The sequence below is a fragment of the Suricata suricatta genome, chromosome 2, assembly GCF_006229205.1.
Source record: "Suricata suricatta isolate VVHF042 chromosome 2, meerkat_22Aug2017_6uvM2_HiC, whole genome shotgun sequence".
In the NCBI taxonomy this organism is placed as follows: Eukaryota; Metazoa; Chordata; class Mammalia; order Carnivora; family Herpestidae; genus Suricata; species Suricata suricatta.
Window position 1 is genome coordinate 107,679,200 of NC_043701.1, and position 22,786 is coordinate 107,701,985.

A 22,786-nucleotide genomic window follows, 5' to 3' on the forward strand; every position below is an offset into this window, starting at 1 on the left:
ATCAGTTCTAGAAGGCTTCTGGTGGAGTCAATTGGGTTTTCCATGTAGAGTATCATGTCATCTGCGAAAAGTGAAAGTTTGACTTCTTCTTTGCCAATTCTGATGCCTTTTATTTCCTTTTGTTGTCTGATTGCTGATGCTAGGACTGAGGAAATCAGTTCTGTTGAGGAAATCTGTTGAGGGAACCAAGGAAGGACTGTTCACTTGTTCTGTATCAGCCAGAGAGCCTTGTCTAGAATTGTGAATACAACAAGTGATAAATAAGTGCGTACTGATTTGCAAAAAAAAAAAGGCCATTCTAATTCCACTGAGCCAGCCTATCCTAGTTGGGTTATTCATGAGCAATATTTTAGTGACTTTATTGACTTTTTCCTGAAACTCTCAACTTAGATTTCATAGGGAAAACACAACTTTCTTTTCTCACTATATTTCATTGGTTTAGGAAATATGTAATAACTTATGCAGTTGAAATAACCAAGAACAATTGGCACAAGCAGGATTGGAAACAAACGGTATCTAAATCTCAGCCAACACTTGACTCAGTTGGTAGGAACCAAAGGGCTTGGGCATGCTGGAGAATAACCTGCCAGCCTTGAGCACTGGGTCTGCCAAAGAAAGAAGGGCATTCAACTGTCACACCATTTAAGCAAAAACAAGTCAAGAGGGTATCTACTTTACTCTATTTTTTGTGTACCAAGAAGAGGTATCTGGGAGAAATGAATTTGTGCTCATCATCTTTCTTGGGTCCATTGCAATCAAGGGCATATATGGGCAATCCACATGCCATAGATTAGCATACAACCATTGGTCTTAAAACAGCACAAGGTTCACTGGCTCAGGGCCAATCATCTTGGTCTCTTTAGAACCCAGATCTACCCATCTGAGCTGTACTCTCCCAGCCATAAGTATACAAAGGGCCAAAACAACTCTCCTGGGCCCAGAAATCTTGCCTTTTCCATCTCCAGGTTGGATCTCCCTTTCCCACCACTTCTATAACCATCACACATTGGAAGAATCACACACAGATTCTCAGAGAGGACATAACATGTCCAACTGACTTTGGATGACCCCTGCCACAGCATGAATCATTTTTTATAATAAGGAGTCAGGGAAACTTGAAAATCCTACCTTCATTGTACTCCCTTAAGAAGGGTAACCTCTAAAGAATTAAAATTTGTACTTCTTGGGGCTCCTGGGTGGCTGAGTCAGTTAAGCATCCAGCTTCAGCTCAGGTCAGGATCTCACAGTCAGTGGATTTGAGCCCTGCATTGGGCTCTTTGCTGATGGCTCAGAGCCTGGAGCCTACTTCGGATTCTGTGTCTCCCCCCCCCTCTCTCTCTCTGCCCCTCGCCCACTCACATTGTCTGTCTGTCTCTCAAAAATAAATAAACATTTAAAAATTTTAAATTTGTGTTTCCTATTGATCATGCTGAAAGGACTGACACCACTTTGTGGCTATTGTCAAACACAAACGTGAAGAAAGCCATCCCTGGTCATCGCCTCTGAGGGAAAGAAGACTATTCTGTGAACAGGGACTCAAGAAAACCCCATAGAGAAATTCCACTGAAATATTGTATGAAAATCATGCAGCAGCAGAAACATCAACCTATCAGATGAGAGTTTCGTCTATATAAAGCCAAACTGGGATGAGTTCAGTGGAATTGGTTTCATGGTAACTTCAGAGATCGGACATTTCCCCTCATGCTGATTTAGAAACAACAGAGGACTCTGAGTTCAGCAAAAGATCATGATTTTCCCTGTTTCTTCTGTGGCGATCCCACAGTCGAATAGTGAGCGAAGGCAGATTGCATTTTGGATTAATGATAAGAACAAATTAAGTTAAAAATTATGCCAAATCCCCTTTGACTCTTACTCTCAATTTTCCTTCTCTCCTGCTGCATTTTAATTTTAAGTGGCATAGACTACAGCTATTGCCCCACACGCTGGAGTATTTCACTTATTCTAGTTATTTCTTTTCTCTCACTGATTTCTGTCCTCATTTGCTCGTGCTCGGCTGCACTGGGCCCAGTCTGTGAGCCAGGCTCCTTGCTCATCCATCCCTTTGTCTGGCTGTCAGGGCAGCAGAGCCATGACCTTGGCTCCCGAGGAAGTCCTGGCAACAGCAGGCTGTCTGCAGGGCTCAGTCCTCTCTGTCTACCCCCACAGTTTCCTCTGCTGTCTTCTTCTGCGTGTGGAAGGCTGGCTTTGTTTTTCTGAAATGGTTTTTCATACACTCAGGGTCCTTTCCCCTGGAATCCAGAAGGGCATTCAAAAACCTCCTTCTAGAGGTGTTTCCTTACCTTGCTCTCTATTCAGATGCTGAGCTCTTGAATCTGTGCTAGTTTCTTAGGTGATGTGGAGACATGAACTTCAACATGGCGGAAGGACAGGCCCTAAAAAATGGCCTCATGGAGAAATGAGTAGATAGTTAACACTGGTTGTATTATAGCCAAAATGTACGAGATGCGCCCAAGAAATGACTGCCCCTACCGGGCCGGAGACAATTCCAGGTGGAGGCAGATTTTTAAAAAAATATGTTTTAGTGAGTTCTCTTCAAGTGACTTCCTTCTCTTAACAAGCAGGTAAAAGAATTCCTCCATCAGTTGCCGTGGAACTGGGCCTTCTTCAGATAAACCCAACACTCCACCACCTTCTGTCTAGAACCATCAGTTCCAAGCTTAGCGTGAGCCGAAAGAGTAATCTATGATGTCAGACCACCATCGTGGGACATTTTCTTCAATGGACTAAAGCGATAGGTTGAAGGGCTACTTAATAGGTTTTCCTAAAAACATAATAAGCAACCCCACCCCTTCCTCATTTGCTTTAAAGATGGGTATAGGGGGAAGAATGATCTGTCTCAACCCAAGAATATAATAACACTGCCTCTCTTTCCTTGTTTTAGGGAATGCTGTCGATTTTTTGGAGACAATGGCTTGACTTTGAAGGTGTTTTTTACCAAGGCAGCACCCTTTGGTGTTCTTTGGACTCTCACAAACTACCTGTACTTACATGCAATAAAGAAAATAAACACTACGGATGTCTCCGTCTTATTCTGCTGCAACAAAGCTTTTGTGTTCTTGCTCTCATGGATCGTTCTCAGGGACAGGTTCATGGGAGTGAGGGTAAGTTCCTTATTCTCTGTCTTCCTCCCTCACTCGGTCATGTCAACCAAAACCTGCCCATTGGCTTGCTTAGCTCCATGTGCTGCATCATAAGCATAAACTGCTGACCACTTTCCTTCTGATTTGCAGCAGAAAAGGGGCCCCAGCAGAGGGCCCGGTTCTTGGTGTGCCTTGCAAACTCTCTTGCTTGCGAACCATCCTAGACCAGCATTCATTAAAGCACCGTTCATTTCAAGCATTTCAACAAGCATTCCCTAAAGTGTGTGCGGGTCGGGGACCCACCCCTGGGAGAGTGATGCATTTCCTCTCTGCGTGCTTTCTCTCTCTCTCTCTCCTGGGCAGCAGTGCCCTCCAGCCTGGAGCCCTCTGCTAACCCTGTCACTCTTTGCTTAGGGTGCATCTGAAAGCCTGAGGATCCTTCCGCATCCATATATGCGTGCAGTCTTGTTGACCCTTTGTCTGGACCGTGTGTACAAGTGGGCCAGATACATTTAGGCTAAAATCCAGATTGTGGAGGGCCAGTTTCTTTTCCTTCACACCCCAGGCAAAGGAAGAAGGCAATTCTATCCTTTGAATTACCTCTTGTTGTTAGATCCAAGACTTAGTAAATTCCGTCAATATCTACTCAAATTCAGCCAGCCAAATTTCATAACAGTTGTGTGAAATATGATAAATGCAGTATCAACTGTCAGCTGTAATAGCAAGGGATTCACCCTGAATAAAAGCACGAGGCGAAGGTTCAGTTGACAGAATCCTGGTGGGCGGGGCTTGCCTCCCTCTAGTGGCCAGGAGCTGCTACTGCCCATCGCCACCTCTCCATGAACAAGGACAAAAGATTTGGCCATACAGCTTGTTGACAGAGCACATCACTTACTCCTTCCTGCCCCTTCAGGCCACGTGAGCCGGCCATGCAGCTGAGAGCCCTTATGATGGGCAACTCCGTGACTGTGAACCACGAGGACATCTAGCAAGGGGCAGCCTCCACTCCAGGTCCTCCACTCTGTCCTTTGCTCATTGTCCTGGGAATAATGACATCACCCTGATGGAAGATTCACACCCACCTAGTTACTCAAACAGCAGTGGGGACATGAGTCAACTGCTGTGTAGTATTTTTAGCTTGCAGTAGGGGGAAATTTTGTTTTGAGGCTCAGTGTTAATTTTGGAATTAAAACTCACTCACTGTGCTACCACCCAGGAAAGCTTTCAGCAAATAAATGATCTAATACGTCGCCACAAGAAACACAGGTACTTCCAGCAGCAATCTTTCCAATAGTGTATCTGACTGGACATGGCAGACTCCAATGTCCTGGGGCCCATTGTGGCTTTATTTTGATGCAGGATGCCAAGGGAATTCAGGAAACTCTTCGGCATGATTCTGCTGTCCAAAGCAAATTCCAAATGAGACTCTATTAATCGGGAAGAGAAACTTCAAGGTGAATTCTTCATCTAAGCTGGATTTTTTTTGAGCTTAGGAGAAGTAGGTTGGAAAATACTTGAAACCCTCCTATTCTCATAGAGAACAGTATGGCCCAACCAGATCTTTTCTTTGTTGCTATTCATGAATAGGAGGGTTTTCTCCCCTGACATCCCTTGAACTATGATCCTGTCTAGCCATCCTGGCCACTTGGTCAGTTCGGTCTATGCTGATCACTATATACTGAACAAAATTTTGTGCTGAAGCCATCAGTAGGCCAGCACTGAAATGGAGCTCCCAGAAGCTGGTGTCGGTGATGAACTTCTGTAACCTGTAAAGTGCTGTGCACTTGTGGTTTCTCTAATAAGCTTTACTCCTGAGAAGCATGTGACCCCCCCATCAAAAAGCTCCCCACTCCAAGTTACGGTGTATCCCCCTCTTCTCCTCTTTAAGAATTCAGAGAGCTAGCAAAATCCATGAGACCCTGGCAGTGGCCAGAGTGATGGTAAATTTCCCCCTTGATCACAGATGGAAACCTAGGTCCAAGATAGCATCTAATGGGTGCAAGGGTTCTTTTACATTTCCTTCAGACTGCTGGGTTAGCCAGCACAGAAGTTCCAGACATTGAAGGAAACGGACAGTGCTCCCCATCCTGGGGGGCTAAGCATATGAAGTGGAGAGTCACACAGACACAAGACAGAGGAGCATCAACATTATGTTTGTGGGAACAGACTGCACGGAGCATCTGCGTTATTACGAGTTATTCATATCACAAGCGCTGTGGTTCCTGGAAGACATCAACGGGTCCAGGTCACATGGGCTGACCAAGAAGAAGCATACGTATCTTCTCTCCGGCTAGTCAGGGCCTGAGATGTGACTGTTAAAAGCAGCTCCAGATGGCCACTGTGTCCCCTTTGACCCTGTGCTTTCCGTATGTCCCCTAGCTCTCCAGATTCGGGGTTTCTAATGCAACAGGGAGTTGCTCTAATCTAGAGTCAAGGGACTAGGCTTTGGGTCTTGATTCCACTCTTATAAGTTGTTAGGCCGTGAGCAAGTTGCTTAATGTCTCTGAGCCTTTGTTGCCCATTTTATAGGACAGTTGTGAGAATACAATAAGATGACGTGTGCCCGGCACACAAAATCTGGTAACTGTTACCTTTCTCAGTGTCATTATTTTGATTGTTCCTTCTTAACTGGAGGGCTTTGTTGCATCAGTTCGGTTCTTCTGGTGACAGTCCCGGAAGCTGAGAAATGTCTAAGGAGGCAGTTCTGTGTAGCAAAAGCACAGTTGAATGAAAGCAGGTAGAACTTGGGGCACAAAGAATGGCCTCTGCTAAGCCCAAAGCCCACCCAGCTATGCTCAGCAGCTGGATAAAGAAGGCTTGTCTGGGCGATGACCGTGTTTCTCGGTGTCGCCCAAGGGACTGTCTGAAACAGTAGCTCCAACTTCTGACCCAACTGTTTTCTGTTTGGGTGGCTGCCTCCTGCCCCTTGAGCAAAGCTGAGGGAAGACACAGAGCATGGGGGAGCCCTGCAGGGCTCACAGCCAGGCCCTTCTCGTGCTCCTGGGGGTCAACTTTTCTCCCCCGAGTGGGGAAGAGTGGCCAGGAGCTGGAAGGGGAAGAGTTAGGAGGAGTGTATTTAAATGTGTCCTTCCATTTCTCAAAATTGCCCCCAACTGTCCACATCCACAGTACAGCGTCCAGGACTCAGTTGGGCAGAGGATGCATAGCCTATCACTGCCTGGGCAGAGTGGAGGGCAGAGCCCAGCTCTACAGTGCTGCACCCACCGTTCCTTCTAGAGGCTTCACCTCCTTCCCCTCAGCCTGACACCGGAGAGGGGGCAGTGTGGCCCCAGGGATGCAGGGTGCATCACTGAGTGGCTGGGGTTCTGAATCCAGAGTGCCCAGTGGCCAGGCAGGCTCTGGGGGGGTCTCTATGTGAGGCGAGGCCACTAGTCAGAAGGTAGTTGCACCACCTTGGCCTCAGTGTCTGCTGTGTCTAACTCTCCTCCCCCTCCAGATGAAGAAGGGACAATGGCTCTTGCCCTATTGGTCTTAGGGCCACTGTCACCCATCAGTCTGAAGCCCCAAGTCCCTGGTTTGGGACAGGTCAATGGGCTACATGGAGGGGATGGTGGAAAGTGGGAGAAAAGAGGGCCAGGGACAAATTCAGCTACTTTTCTTTATTTTCTCCTCAAACTCTCAAACTCAGCATTCTCCCCCAGGGACACCCTGATGTAGATGACAAGGGACATGTGAAACCACAGGACAGGCACGTCTGGCCTTCCAAGAAAGCACATCATAATGCAGGAAATAGATAACAAAGCATTTCCAAGTGTAAACCAAGACCCCCAGATATGTTACGATAAATATAAAGTATGCATGTATTTTTAAAATAAATTTTTTAATTTTTAATGTTTATTTTTGAGAGAGAGAGACAGAATCTGAGCTGTCAGCACAGAGCCCGACGCAGGGCTCAAACCCACGAACCATGAGATCGTGACCTGAGCTTAAGTCAGACGCTTCGTGGACTAAGCCACCCAAGTGCCTCTACATGTATTTTTTTTAAGATAGAACTGGAATCTTGAAAGAAATGTCTGGCTTGAGGAAGGACTTCCAGGCTCCGACACCCAAATCCATAGGGTGTTTCAGCCCTGCCCTGCTGTCGGGGTCGGGGGCATGAAGAGTGAGCTTAGCTCCAGCACCATGGGTGCGCCCCTGGCTCAGGGCTAAGGGTCCCATCAGCACTGCTGATGCCAGGAGCATGGGTGCCTCACAGTGGAGCTCACAGGAGTCCCCTGTGACTTGTGGCAGGGACTTTGAAGAGGAGAACTAGAGGTCTGAGCTGGAAGGGGACCACAGTCCCCTGGGGCCACCTGCAGAATGAACTCTTGGGGCCTGGGCTCCTCAAGTGCTGACCAGAAGGTTCTCCCTCTTACCCCTCCAGCCCCTTCCCTCCACTCTTCTGCACAGCACAGCCCAGGCAGAAGCTTGCCGCCCTTCATTATTTAACCAGCAAGGAAGACAGAGCAAGAGGCTGGAGACCAGCCTTGTAAACGTTCAGGAGAAAATAAGCCCCTGATCTCTTCGTTTCCTTGAAACTTCAGCCCTAAGTTTGAAATGACTCACTACCATTGGAGCTACACCAAATCATCTGAAATGCAGCTATTTCCTTCCCTCCCTCTTTTTTCTAGTTACTTATCTATGTGCGGACCTGCAGTTCCCAGCCAGGTTGAACCGTTCCAAGCAGCACACTGTGTGGGTGTCCCCTGGACCAGAAGCCACCGTCTTTCTGTGCTGGCCTTATTGCTTGCCCCTCTCTTCATTTGGAAGGGGAAAACATTCCTTTATTGTCTCACTATCTCTGTTTCTTTCTCTACGTGAACCATTGTGCACAGTGCAGGTGGCATTTGAATATGAAGTAGATTCGATGGGTGACAAGGATTGAAGCATCTGAGTAATGGCGAGTTCCTACCCTCCCCCCAAAGGACTAGTAGGCAGGCAGGGGCCTGGTGCTTGTGCAGCAAATGACCATCACCTGCCCTGCCAAGGGCCTCTGTATTCCATGCACGGATTTATTGTGACAAGGAAATACTGCATAAGGAATATACCAGAAATAAGTAACCCACACTGTGTGAGACTCAACCACATTACCCTTCACCTGAACCTGAAAATGTTAACATTTAAGCCTCGAAGGAACCCCAGTTCCAATCTCAGAGAGTGTGGTTGGCAGCAGCCTATTATGTGAACCATCCTTTCCTGTTTAAACACTGACTTTGTAATCAGACCTGAAATGGGGTGTCCCTGCTAAGCCATATAGCAGCCCTGTGTCTTGGGCAAGTTACAATGCCTCTCTGAGCCAAAGTCTTCATGTTTACAAAATGAATGCTCGTATCTACCTATTTTGAGGATTAGATGAGAAAATACATAGAAAACACTTCTTCCATGACCACCAAGTTAGTAAATGGTGGCCATCTGATATTGTCGGTAGCCGAGGTCAGTTTTGAGTGATCCATTAACGGAGAGAAAGCGCTCAGGGAATCCAGTAGTGGACACTTGTGTTGCACACATTTGTTCTGGCCTCCCCCTGTTTTGCTTACAGCGTCCCCCACCCCACTTCACACCAGCGACATTTAGGTAGCTCCCTGACCACCTCGGGTTCAAATGTGTCCTTATTCTCTGTGCTGATGCATTCCTCCTTTGAGAAATGTTATCCCATGGAGTTAGTCTCCTGGGTAATCCGACAGTTTTATTGTGCAAAGCGGTAGGAATGTATAGATCATCTCCCTGCAACGGCCCTTCAACCCAAGAAGTCTGTATCCAGATACTGACAGGATTAAGGGGGGCAGAGTGGGGGACGTCCCTGCAGCAGCTAAGAAAAGGAAGTGCACCCCCAGGGTTGGGACACTGTTGCCTTTCAGCACGTGACACTCGCTCTATCACAAGACCCTACTGCTGGCGAGTTAAATGGGCCAAGATCTGTGCCCTCACTCTGTTGAGATACAAAGTACATAAAAGCAAGATCACATGAGGTGCTTCCAGAAGGTTGGCGAGTCATAGCCTGAGGCGATTTCCAGGTGTTGGCTCCCAAGCCTTGTCATGGCCAAACCACCCGCTGTTGGCCTCCCCTGTGGTTCCTAAGGCTGACAGTGACGGGCCTCAACGTGTCCCCTTGCAGTCATCCATCCCAGGTCGCTCGGTGGCACCAGCTTTACGGAGCAAGAGCAGAGATCCTGCTCCTTCTCCAGAGACCTGGGAAGGGGATGCCACCCTTCCCTCCTGTTACTGAATTTCCATGAGCTTTTCTACCTCATCCACCCTCTGGCGGCCCATCGGATTCCACACCACTACCCTCACCGCTGTCTTCTTCCTTCTGTCCAGATCGTGGCTGCCATCCTCGCCATCGCTGGGATCGTGATGATGACCTATGCGGACGGCTTCCACAGCCACTCGGTCATCGGCATAGCACTGGTGGTGGGCTCTGCGTCCATGTCTGCCCTCTATAAGGTAAGTGGGTGCAGAGCAAGCTCTGGGAGCTTTCCCGGGAGAGAACAGCAGGCCTCTGCATGGCTGGCCCAGCATCTTTGGGGTGCTTCATAGCACCTGTGTTTTAAGATGAGCAGTAAACAGACTTGCAGTGATGAGGCGTGCACCGGCTGCTGGCTTTGGCTCTCCTGATGTTTCCATCAACGGCCGTATCTTTGCAGTACTGGAGAGAACATAGATGGAAGAGTGGATTGGCGGTGTCAGACTTTGGTGACGTCCTTGTTTGGCAAGGACTGGAGAAGGATCAGGGGCCCTAAAGGGCTGCTTCAGGTTTGGGGAGATGATTTCCCACCAGGTTCGATGTGAAGATTTAAATATCTGGTGCAGCCTTGTCAATGACATCTCTTATCACATGGTTTTTGCTCAGCATGAATCCATAATGCATTTTAAGCACTGCCCAGAGATCGGAAAAACAACCGCTGTGATATGGGGATTATAACACTTTTGACAAAATGTCATGAAGCACTGGAAAGCATGTCCCAACTGCAGGTCTGGATCGGACCGTTTTTTAAAAATATTTTTAATGTTTATTTATTTTTAAGAGACAGAGTGCAGGCAGGGAAAGGGCAGACAGAGAGAGAGACAGAATCTGAAGCAGGCTCCAGGCTCCGAGCTGTCAGCACAGAGCCCGTCATGGGGCTCAGACTCATGAACCGCGAGATCGTGACCTGAGCCGAAGTCAGTTGCTTAACTGACTGAGCCACCCAGGCGCCCCTGGAGGGGACCATTTTTGATCCCTGCTCCCTCCTCCCAAACCCCATCATGGCTCCTGGCTGCTCTCGCTCCTCCTTCCCTTTCTTCCTCTCTCCTTTTATATCCATGGTGAAGAATGCAAATAAAATAGTCTCTGGCCTCCAAGCTGGGAGCCTGACCTGGAAGATTCAATGAGGAGTGAGCTTTGAGATTGACTGGCCCTTTGTGGATCCAGACAGGAGGACAGAGAGAATAAAGTGTCGTAGAGAGGTATAAGAAAAGGCACGTTTTCCCAGCTCTATGTGTAACACGTTTTGTGGTTTTGGAACGTGAAATAACTGTACCTACCCATCCTTCCTCAGCTCCCCGCCCTCACTGCCCACAGAAAGATGCACACACGCCATCTTCCTTCTCGGGAACACAGCTCTCCACAAGGCTGCGATAGACCCACGCCACTCTGAGACTTCAAAGCCACTATTCAAATGCAGAAAATAGCACAAGGCCACACTCAGCTGCACTCAATTAGCTGTGTGCTAATGGGAAACAGAGAGCATATGGAAATGCAGTCAATCCAGAGTGGACACAAATCATGCCGATTTCGACTCCCATGACCGATCTCCTCCACTGCCCCATCTTTACGCAGAGGGGCTAGTGGGTGGAAGGCCATAAGCCATTTATTTCCCCTTGCATGCTCCTTGCACATACGCCCAGAAACACCTGAAGGATTTGCGAACTGGCTGAAAAAAGGAAGAAGCAGGCAGAGTAGGAGGAAACTCATGCTGGACTCAGAGCAGTTAGTTCCCTGGTTGTGGATCGTTCCCAGAACACGGGGGCAGCTGCCTCTGTAATCCTGGCTTCCCACCCACTCAAGACACCTCTGTCGCTCCCTTTCCAGCCCTCACACACTTGAAATATGTACAAACAAGAACAGGTATAAGAAATCAGAGTGGGGCACATTCCACTAACACCCATGCTGTTTCTGGAACGGGGTGGTGGGATGGAGCGGAGATGAGATGGGAGTGTTCAAGTCCCTCTGCCTTCAATTTGTAGAAAGCTCCTTCTTTGCAGCCAAAGCTCTTCTCGCTGGGGTCAGGCTGTGTTATGCGAAGTCAGAGGTCCCCAAGAGGAATGTATCATCATGGCAGCCACTTCTAATTCCTGTGGCTTCCTCATCTCCAGACTCTCTGATGCTGGGATGTCATATCATGAATACAACACAGACAGGGGCACCTGGGTGGCTCAGTCAGTTGAGCATCCAACTTTGGCTCCGGTTGTGATCTCCTGGCTCATGAGTTTGAACCCCGCATCAAGCTCTGTGTTGATAGCTCAGAGCTGCTTCGGATTCTGCATCTCCCTCTCTTTTTCAGTCCTTCCTCACTTGTGCTCTGTCTCTGTCTCTTCCAAAAATAAATAACCATTAAATGAACACAACACGGATAAATCAAGCCTAGCGTGAAAACCCATGAGTCCTGCAGATGCCTTGTCTGAGACCAGAGATCCAGAACTCTCCATTGTGGTGCCACTGAGATTTGGATGTGTATGGTGCTCATAGGTCAGACCCCACTGCCTTCTCTGGGAAGCCTAGTGAGGTGGGATTTACCCATCACGTGGCTGCCATCCTGTGGTCCAGCCCAGCCTCTTCAGGTGCACCCTACTTCCCCTGTGACCAGGTGACGTCCGGGGAGAGCCTTCACCCCCCCTCCTCTGCTTTCTCTGGCAGGTCCTGTTCAAGCTCCTCCTGGGCAGTGCCAAGTTCGGAGAAGCTGCCTTATTTCTGTCTATTTTGGGTGTGTTTAACATCCTCTTCATCACTTGTATTCCCGTCATCCTCTACTTTACCAAAGTGGAATACTGGAGCTCTTTCAATGACCTTCCATGGGGCAACCTTTGTGGATTTTCGGTCCTCTTATTGAGTAAGTGGCCACCGCCCTGCCTGAATCCCTGCCATCAGAAGCAGGGATGGATGAGCAGGACTGGGATCAGGAAACCTGTGTCCTGAGGAAGAAAATCATTCTCTTGTTATGCTTAAGTTCCCAGTGCTTTTCAAGACCATAGAGTCTTTAAAGACCATTAGGTCTTCATAAAGATGGCCCTGGATTCTAATTCAGAACCACGGTCAAGGCAGTAGTGGCCATGGTCACTGCCACTCTGAATTGTGCTCTGTGTGACCTGCTGAGAACAGAACAGTCTGTACAGGACCCGGAGGGAGTTGGCAAATAATACATGCAGAGTTCTTAGAAAATTGTCAAATATGCATTGGTGTCCAATAAATATCAGGTACCATTATGGTTAATTTCATCATCGCCATTACTTGATGGAAGAGTGGTCCTAGGCAGAAAAGTAGCCAAGGAGGTAGTTTTCATCTAAAAGTGCCTAGCCCGACGTGCCTGCCCATAGTCACTGCTGGTAACAAACACTGGAACGTAGGGTGGGTAGGATGCCCCCAGCCCTTCTCACTGACCATCTGTCCCGGATTTCCTTTCCCTTCTTCAGAGCTCAGGGAAGGGAGGAACGCTACAGAACCAAGGTGTTTGACCTAATCCCCACCCAGATTCACTGAGTCAGAGCAAAGGGCAGTGGTAACTCCCATGACTCCAGCCTCATCAGAGAAGGTAGGGGGGTGGGACAGACCAGGGAGGCTGTAAGTCCAGGGCCAGTCACAAATAACACCCTTTTCTCTTTATTTCAGCATTCAATATTGTATTAAACTTTGGAATTGCTGTTACGTATCCCACTCTGATGTCTGTTGGAATCGTCCTCAGTGTACCTGTAAATGCAGGTAAGCCTGGATGGCCTCCTGGATCCGCTCGTACACACGCACACTCACACATGCGTGCAAGCATACAAACAGTGCGTACTCACATACCCTCTTGCTCCACCTGCTATGGAAAGGAAGTTTAGCCTTCTGTATAGGAAGAAAGCACTTAGGGTGCCCGGTGGCTCAGTCGGTTGAGTGTCTGACTCTTGATTTTGGCTCAGGTCATGATCTCACAGTCTGTGGGATTGAGCCCCGCATCAGGCTTCACGTTGACAGTGCAGAGCCTGCTTGGGATTTTCTCTCTCTCTCTGCCCCTCCCTGCTTGTGTTTGTGCACTCTCTCTATTGCACACACTCTCTCTCTCTAAAATAAATAAATAAACTTTAAAAAACAAAAGAAAGTGAGCACATAGGTACGGCGTTGGTGTTTGTTATACATGCAGTATTTTTCCACTTAGTGCACCAAGTACAGCTAGTCCAAAGCCATCTCCATGCCAAGGGGCATGAGGACCAGAGATGAATATCATTAGTATGAGTAATAAGTATGGAAAAATATGTGGCAAGAAAAAAAATTCAATTTTTGTAAGTGACTTTCTGGGGCAGAAAATGTGCTCAGGGTGTGACGGGTATGATGTAGTGTTCACAGACTGAAGAGGTACACACATTAACCTCCACCTCCCGGAAGAGTGAGAGCCCTTTCCCTGGCTACTCGGGACCTTGCTTTGTTTTCTGTCGAGGACTCGCCAATGCAGCTCTTCCAAAAATGTATCAACTCCCCTCACCTTCTTCCCTTTCCTGGCTCGTTCTAGTGGGAATTTTGGAGTCCCCTCCTGACACCTGATGTTTCTGTATAATCTGTTCTTAGCCAAAGAAGGGTTTGGAAATCTATTCTCTCTGTAGCACCCAGCCCCTTGGCCCTCCAAAGCCCCCTCCAGAGCCCTGCTACTCCAGACCATTAGAGGATTAGCCCCCACGGGGTGGCGACCCCTTGTCCTGTTCAGTGTGGCATCAGTATGCAAAACAGCACTCAACTTCCTAAGCCTTTTCCTGGGATCTGGTTCCTCACCCCTCCTGTCCTACATGTTCTGTGTACACCTCTCGATGGCCCCAGACCCTTCTAGAGGTTTCAGGTCAGTGTGTGGAAAAAGGCTTGGCCGGGATGTCGGCACCAGCTCTGCCCCCCTGGGCGATGGTGGACCCAACTCCTCACCTCGCTGGGCTCCGCACATCTCCCCTCAGTACCTCCTCTCAGTCAACATCTCAAAAGGCTGGATGCCGCAGAGCTCCCTGGGAACTTGTAGAAAGTGCTCCAGACGGTGAGCCTCCAGACACTGCCTCCTCCTGAGAAATCACTTCTCGGCTGACCCCCTACCCCTCCCGGCATCTTTATAGACACAGTGTTCTTCCTTCGAGAAGGCATATGGCAGGTGGCCCCTAGACAGGTGCTCACTTTGACCGTATCATACAGCCAGGTGTCTGAGAAAGAAATCAGGGTCATTTCTCGTTACTCGCCTGCAACATAAGGGGTGTAATTATGCCTCAAAGGAAGGGATCACGTTCAATGCTCAATTGGAAGAGACGAGCAGAGGGTTCTGCCATTACCTGATGTGTCAGAGCAGAGCCTTTGCGTGGTTTCCCAACTCTCCCTGATGCCTACTCCTGGCACAGCCGGTGGGCCCAGCTAATTGACTATCCCCGTCTGTCAAATTCACAGAATGTTCTGCCATTATTAAAAATTTAAGCCTTGCTGAATTACAGTGAGATGCAAGAGGCACTTTAATTCCACAAAAGGACTACTAACAATTTTTTTTTCAATTTTAACTTTTATCCCTTTGCCTTTCTCTGCCTCCCCTATAGACAAGGTGAGAGTCAGGAAGGGGTGGTTTCGAGGGAGGCAGGGAAAGTGGAGGCCCATGAGGGGAGAAAGTCAGAGCCAGGCCATGTCCACGGCCACATCCAGCGCCCACACATGGAGAGCTGGCGGGCCGCTGGCCAGCAAGGTGGTTTTCAAAGGCGGCATGCTCTAAATCAGCAAGCGGTCTTTCGCAAAGTGACATAAAAGAAAGCAGTTGGTGTCTCTTGTGTAGAAGGCAGCCTCCAAATTTGCTTTGTCTGGCTTTTAATTAAGAAAACAGGGAAGTAAAACAATAAAGAAAAAAATAAAACCTTAATATACCCTTAATCCTGTGTTCCCTCACCCATGTGGGTCAGGTATGAGCCCTGTGCCCCGGGGACCTTTAATAAACTTGAATAGTCTGTGATGGCCTAGGTGGCTTTAGCACCTCGTGCTAATAATGGCCTGAGGTGGAACAAGAATTTATATTTATTATCTTCAAAACACCAGTGTGAGTTTGGTCTTTAAACCATATATATGCACATGTTGGGAAATAATGCTTTTAAATTATAAACTGTCATTGTAGAAAACATGAAAAGTGACAAAAACATAAAGAAAGCAATAGTGTTTTAATTATCCTGCCACCCAGGGGTGGCCAAAATTAATCTTCAGGATGTGTGTGTGTGTGTGTGTGTGTGTGTGTGTGTGTGTGTCTCCAAATGCCCCCTTCCATTTTATTTTGTCTGTCACATAAGTCAGTGTCTGAACTAAGGTGCCAGGTCAGTTTGGGGAAGTGAGATAAAAGCATCAGGCGTCACACCAGGGAGGTGTTATAAAATTAAGGGGCAGCCCCTGCCCGCAAGGAACAAAGCCACACCGAAGAAGATTCTGTGGTCAAGGAAGACCCCTTGCTGCCGCCCACCCGAGGGGACGCCCTGACCCTGCGCCAGGCTCACCTCTGCGTAACCCGGCTTTTCTGTGTCTCGTGCAGTGGTTGATCATTACACCAGTAAGATAGTCTTCAACGGGGTCCGGGTCATTGCCATCATCATCATCGGCCTGGGCTTCCTCCTCCTGCTCTTGCCCGAGGAGTGGGATGTCTGGTTGATCAAGCTGCTCACCCGCCTCAAAGTGAGGAAGAAGGAAGAGACGGCGGAGGGCGCCACAGACCCGGGCTCGGGACCTCAGAGCAAGAACAGAAGAGCCCGCCCTTCGTTTGCCCGCTGACGGGGCCCCTAGAACTCTGCGGCGAACGCTCACGCTCGTTGTTAGTGACTTGGGGGTCTCTTCCTGGCGGGGCCCCTCGGTTCGGTAAGGTGTACATACTGTACAGTTCCGGCAATCTGCGGTAAGTTATACGGTATTTATTGGCATGTCCAATTGCTTGCACTTTTCCCACTTCAGACCTTTCACCTAAGGTTACCAATTCAAGAGGAAAGAGACCGGAAGAGCCGCTTGGCCCTTTTTCAGTGAATGTAAAGCAGGTTACAGTGACCCTGGCATTGATTGTCTAGGGGGGGTGACAAGAGGCAGGGCCAAGTATTCTGAATTTCAGCAACTGAATATTACATTGCACACTGTGATTACTTTTCAGCTATGGTAGGGTCATATTTTGTTTTATACCAGAGCTGTATTCTTAATTTTAAGGGATTCCAATGAACCAAAAGCTAACTGTTCAGTTCATCTGGACGGATGGAGGGACGGATGAGGATGTTAAGAGGTGGCACGGAAAAGGAGAACGGACTTCAGAGCCCATCGACTGTGGACTTAACCTCGGGGTGATGGTTGGCGGAGGACAAGCCTGAGCCGGGTGACAGAGAGGGAAAGAGACGTCCATGCCCCAGCTGGCCCCAGTGTAAGATCATGCAAGAGAAATTACAGTGCCTTCTACAGAATTTCCGTCTTTACCTATGTGAAGCGAGGTGACATTGTAAGTCACTGGCGCCGTCTTATCATTTAGATGTAAAAATCTTTAGAAACCAATAAAACTATATGTGCGTGTGTATGTGTACAAAAAATGACGAGCTGGTGACCGGTGTCATGGTACATGGTTAGCGGTGTGCAATGCACATACGAGGTAGGCGATGCCGGAGGTGAATTGCTAGTTGCTTTCACTTCACGACCAAGATTGAAAAATTACTTCCTGAACCTGTAAACCTTTTTATGAAACTTTTAAAGCACCAGGCTGTCTATGTACACAATTTAGGTCTGCCAGAAAAAAATTCTATCTGTGATAGATCTTGTAAAGAGGGACAAGGGGATTAGAGTTTACTATTTTTGAAGTTTACATTGTTACCTACGAAATGGAAACCTTATTTTGAAATGTTGTCATAACCCAATGGTGCACTCTGTTAACCATGGAGTCTTTCGTTTCATAGGGGAAAGGGGCGTTCGTGACCTGAACTTTTTAGCAGATTATTATTCTCAGTTTCCATTACCTGTTTGGCCAAACAGATGAATAAACTATTTCAAAAAGAAGCATTTCGCGCTGCGTTGGTGACCACTTTGTTGCAATCGCACCCCGCCCCCGTTCCCACTCATTCTTGCTCCCAGCGGGTCCCATCCTCCCACACCATCAAGGCAGGAAAACCCACCCAACCATCTCAAGAGGAGAAGATTCTCATCAGAACAACAGAGGTGACTGTCACAAGAGCAAAATGCAAAACAGTCAACTGGGCCTCATAAAAAAATGTCTTGAGGTAACTTCTGCCTCCCCTCCTCCTCTCCATTCACCCCTCCTCTCCTTTTCCTCCAGGCACCTGCCCCTGACTCAACTCTGGGTGTTGCTTCTGTCTTTTTTTTTTTCAGCACAGACTGCTTTCCTCAGCTCAGCTTTCACTCACAGCTGACTCCAAGTGGCGGCCTCGGACGCCATGTTGGCACCATCTTCCAGCTTCACTAACCCCCCCACACACACTTCTGCCTTGGTGTCCTAACCTCATCCTAGCTCTGTAAAGAATTTGAGGTTCCAGCTTCAGTGTTCTGTTCCAGGAAGCCGCAGACTGGGGCTATGAGGTCCCATGTCTCTCATTCTGCAGCTGCAAATGGCCAGGTGCTCTAAGCAGGGGTGTGAGCAGAGAGGAGGTGGCACGTCTCTTCAGGACCCATCACCCTGCCAGCCACACCTAGAGCAACTATACACCATGCACCCCTTGCTCATGGGGCTCAGAACTGGTGAGCCGATGCTCAACATCACTGATCAGTGGGGAAATACAAATCCAAACCACAATGAGATACTGCCCCACATCTGTCGGAATGGCTAACATGAACAACTCAGGCAACAACAGATGTTGGCGAGGATGCAGAGAAAGAGGATCTCTTTTGCACCGCTGGTGGGAATGCAAACTGGTGCAGCCACTCTGGGAAACAGGATGGAGGTTCCTCAAAGATTAAAAATAGACCTGCCCTACGACCCAGCAATTGCACATTTATCCAAAGGATGCAGGTGTGCTGTTTCGAAGGGGCACATGTACCCCCAATATTTACAGCAGTGCTATAAAGAGCCAAAGTGTGGAAAGAGCCCAAATGTCCACTGACAGATGAATGGATAAAGAAGATGTGGTTTATATACAGTGGAGTATTAGTGATCAAAAAGAATGAAATCTTGCCATTTGCAACAAAGTGGATGGAACAAGAGGGTATTATGCTAAGTGAAATTAGTCAGTCATAGACAAATACCATATGACTTCCCTCATTTGTGGAATTTAAGATACAAAACAGTGAACATAGGGGAAGGGAAGCAAAAATAATATAAAAACAGGGAAGGGGACAAAACAGAAGAGACTCTTAAATATAGAGAACAAAATGAGGGTTGCTGGAGGGGTCGTGGAGGGAGGAGGGGCTAAATGTGAAAGGGCATTAAGGACAACACTTGTTGGGATGAGCACTGGGTGTTATATCAGGGGAGGAATCACTGAAATCTACTCCTGAAATCATTGTTGCACTGCATGCTAATTAACATAGATGTAAATTTAAACCTAAATATAAATAAGAAATAAGAACTGGTGAGTTGAGCTGTACAAAGCAGGAACTCCCTGCCTGATGTGTCCAGTGTGTGTTGTGAGGCGATCCCGGACGAGTCACCTCCATGATTTTGTTACGTCAGGGTGCCAAACAAACTTTTCCTTTGGAAAATGTTTTTCTGTGAAAAAGTTGGGAAAGCCTACACTAGAGTAGATTTACCCCATGCACCCATTTGGCCCAAAAGACGGTGAAGACCCAAAAGAACTGAAAGGAGGGACTCAAAGGGATATTTGTCCACTGTGGTCATGGCAGCCTTCTTCACAACAGCCCAAGGGTGTAAGTACCACAAGTGTCCATCAGTGGGTGAGTAAATGAACGACCTGGACTCACAGTGGAATATTATTCAGCCTTAAAAAAGGAGGAAAATTTTGACATGTGCTACAACATGGATGCATATTGATGACCTAGTGCTGAATAAGAGAAGTCACAAAAGGACAAATACATGATGCATTTATATAAGGTACCCAGAAGAGCCAAATTTGTAGAGACAGAAGGTTGGTTACTACCAGCTGGAAATGAGTTTTCATTCATTGGGGACAGAGTTCCAGTTTTGTAAGATCAAAATGTTTTGGAGACATACGGTGGTTATGGGGACACAACAATGTGAAAGTGCTGAGTGCCACTGAGCCGTGCACTTGGAAAAGTTTACATGGTAAATTCTGTGTTACTTACATTTTACCATAATTTTTAAAAAAAGACTAGGAAAGGTAAGCTATGTGAAATAAAAAGATTAAAACTCTCAGGAACTGTTAATGGTCCTCTTGGGACATTATAAACCCAAGTTGGAAAAGGGTTATGGGGGCTTTGAGAGCTCTCTTTCTAGAAAAGATTCAATCTACAACCTCCCACATCCACCCCAAGCAGATTTCAAGCTGTGGCGAACCCAGAAGGGATTTATGAAGAGAAACATCCAGAAAAAGGGTCCCTGCCAATGGAACCATGGGGTGGCTTTGAGAAACGGGCTCTGCTCTGTCTTGGAAGTCGTCTGCTCTCTAGAGGCCAGTCTGGATAGCAATAAAAGGATTCTTCTATTTTCACTCCTTTGAAGAGTGAAAGTAAAGACAGAACGTACAAACAGGATACGGGGCCTCTGCTGCTGATTGAGGTGCCAAAGACTCTTAGGTACCTTCTCCGTCAGGATATGGGCATTTGGAGCCAGAGGGCGTGAAGTGACCAGCCGCCTTGCCACATCGAGGCACAGCTGTCTCTGGGAACTCCTACCTGCTGTGCAAACACTGAGGCTGAAGAGAATCAGGACAGAAGAAACTAGCCAGAGACCTACCACCCTGTAGGACAGATGTGTTTCCAAATTGAGCCAGGGATACATAATGTGGAGTTCTTCACATTCAATTTTGAAAATAAATGATTTGCCCTAAAACTAGGATGTGGTGGTGGTTGCACAATTCTGTGAATATTTTAGAATTCAATTTTGGGGGCACCTAGGTGGCTCAGTTTGTTAAGCATATGACTTTAGCTCAGGTCATGATCTCATGGTTCATGAGTTTGAGCCCCACGTCGGGCTCTGTGCTGACAGCTCAGAACCTGGAGCCTGCTTCAGGTTCTGCGTCTCCCTCTCTCTCTATCTCTGACCCTCCCCTGCTCATGCTTTCTCTCTCTCTCTCTCTCTCTCTCTCTCTCTCTCTCTCTCTCCAAAATAAATAAACATTTAAAAATATTTTTCCAAAAATTCAGTTTTTGTACACTTTAAAGGGGAGGATTTCACAGCGTGTGGATTACATCTCAATAAAGTGGTTTAATAAATAAATGGTCGCGCCACAAAGTGAGTTAAAATTCCTCTGCCAAAATCTTACGAGCAGAGAGAACATTTCCTGGGTAGTTGGCTTGGTTTGGGCTGCCCCGCATCTGATCCCTATTTAAAACAGCACATTCCATTGGTTCAGAAGCCGAAGGAAACAGATGCTCCATATTGGACCCACCGCACTCCAGGGTGGGGAAAGCAGGGTTGAACTGCACTTGGCCAGCAGGCTGCAGGCTCCTGGGACTTTGGTTCTGGAGCAAAGAACCCCAGACCCCGAGGAGCAGCCTAGGAGGGCCACACTGACCAGCCAGTCCCTGGGCTCCTGGCCGTAGCTTCAGCCCCTACCCAGTGTGGAGACCCGTGGTTGGTGCCTGGTTCCAAACATCCTTCCTATGCAACTGGGCTTGTGATGGCCCAGCGGGACTCCTCAGTCAAACTGCTGAAAGAATGACTAGGAATTATGTTTAAGAAATGCATCAGTGATATATAAGTAAAAGTTCTTCACAGTGCTTAAAGCATATTTTTTAAGTTTATTTACTTACTTTGAGAGAGAGAGAGAGAGAGAGAGAGAGAGAGAGAGCGCGCACAAGTAGGCTCTACACTGTTAGCACAGGGTCCAGTGTGGAGCTGGAACCCACAAACCGCGAGATCATGACCAGAACCAAAACCAAGAGTAAGACACTTAACCCACTGAGCCACCATGGTGCCCCAAAATGTATTTTTTAATGTTTATTTATTTTTGAGAGAGAGAGAGAGAGAGAGCATGAGTAGGGAAGGGGCAGATTGAGAGAGGGAAATACAGAATCCAAAGCAGGCTTCTGAGCTGTCAGCACAGAGCCCGACATGGGTCTTGAACTCACAAACCATGAAATCATGACCTGAACTGAAGTTGGATGTTTAACTGACTGAGCCACCCAGCCAACCCCCAAAACATATTTTTTAAAAATTTTTAAACAATGCCATTTTCCCTTCCATATTTTTTATGTATTCATCATTGTCAAATTCTTGAACCCCCCTTTTTTTAAAGTAATCTCTACACCCCACATGAGACTCAAACACACAACCCTGAGATCAAGAGTTGTATACTCCACCAACTGAAGCAGCCAGGCACCCCAAGAAAACCCTTTCCTTCAGTTAAAATACTGGTAAACTTCAGCCGAGGTCACTCTTCTCTAAATTATCAAAAACATGTTACTGAAATCATAGGAAATGAGATTTCATGTAATTACAGTGTAATGAGTTGTGAATTTTAGCTCAAAACAAAACATGGTGAATTTTGTTCTCTTATTGAAAAAAAGAATATGCTTCCTGGGGAAATTTGGAAATACCCATAAAGCCACAAGCCAGGAGGAACTGCAGTTGTATAAAGAGACTCAGGAACAGTAATGGAGGAGCCTGGGATAGAGAACTGGCCCCAGAGGGCACCCCACGGCTGGGGAATCTCCCCGGAAAGGGCACGTTCTCTCTGAGGGCTGAATGAGGACTTTAGCAGTGTGCCTTCTTAGCTTTTGACTTGTAAATACAAGTATCTCCACAGAAAGGCATTCTAAAGAAGAGGTACTTCACCATAAGAAAATAAATGAAATGAACTTAAGAACCTTCAGAAGGTTCCCTCCAGGATTCCCCAATGTTTACTCCTCATTAGAAATAGAAGAGCAGCTGGCCACCTACTTACTCCCTTCAATTTCTTAGGAACCTTCTGAATTCCAATGATGTGGCGAAATCTTTGGACTGGGGGAAGCAGCAGTTCACCCAGGGTCTTACAGGTCCTACAGGTGCCCCCCTACCACAGCGTGCCTGAGGGGAGAGGGGGCACTGTGTAACCCAGGTGCCACCACACACACAGCTGGTGAGGAGCCCAAGCTCATTCACATCCAAAACGTATTCCTAATCACCAGGTAGCTCTCCCCTGCGCAGTGACACAGGGACCCAGACCCCTTCGCTATGGCTCTTAAGTCTTCAACGTGCAACTTCAAGATGGCGACGCTCAGCCATAGACTAGAGAGGAGAGAACTGAACGTAGTTCATCTCACTTCTGCTCCAAGTTCAGGAAGTGAGTCAGTGTGATGGACCCCCGAGCCAGTCTCCACACACCACGAAAGGGGAGATTTGGGTACAAAGAAAGCAAAACTAATG

At 47.5% G+C, this 22,786-nt stretch overlaps 1 protein-coding gene across 2 annotated transcripts in view; it reads left to right on the forward strand.

Annotated features, from left to right (window-relative positions):
• SLC35F3 (solute carrier family 35 member F3) overlaps nt 1–17,349 on the forward strand; it is a 388,602-nt gene extending 371,253 nt beyond the window's left edge. For both annotated transcript variants that reach the window (XM_029931375.1, XM_029931377.1), the window contains exons 3-7: nt 2,903–3,122; nt 9,420–9,545; nt 11,998–12,190; nt 12,967–13,056; nt 15,860–17,349. In XM_029931375.1, coding sequence (XP_029787235.1) covers nt 2,903–3,122; nt 9,420–9,545; nt 11,998–12,190; nt 12,967–13,056; nt 15,860–16,095 — 865 coding nt within the window. In that variant the 3' untranslated portion in view covers nt 16,096–17,349. The remainder of the gene's footprint in view (nt 1–2,902; nt 3,123–9,419; nt 9,546–11,997; nt 12,191–12,966; nt 13,057–15,859) is intronic.
• Nucleotides 17,350–22,786: the final 5,437 nt, after the last annotated feature.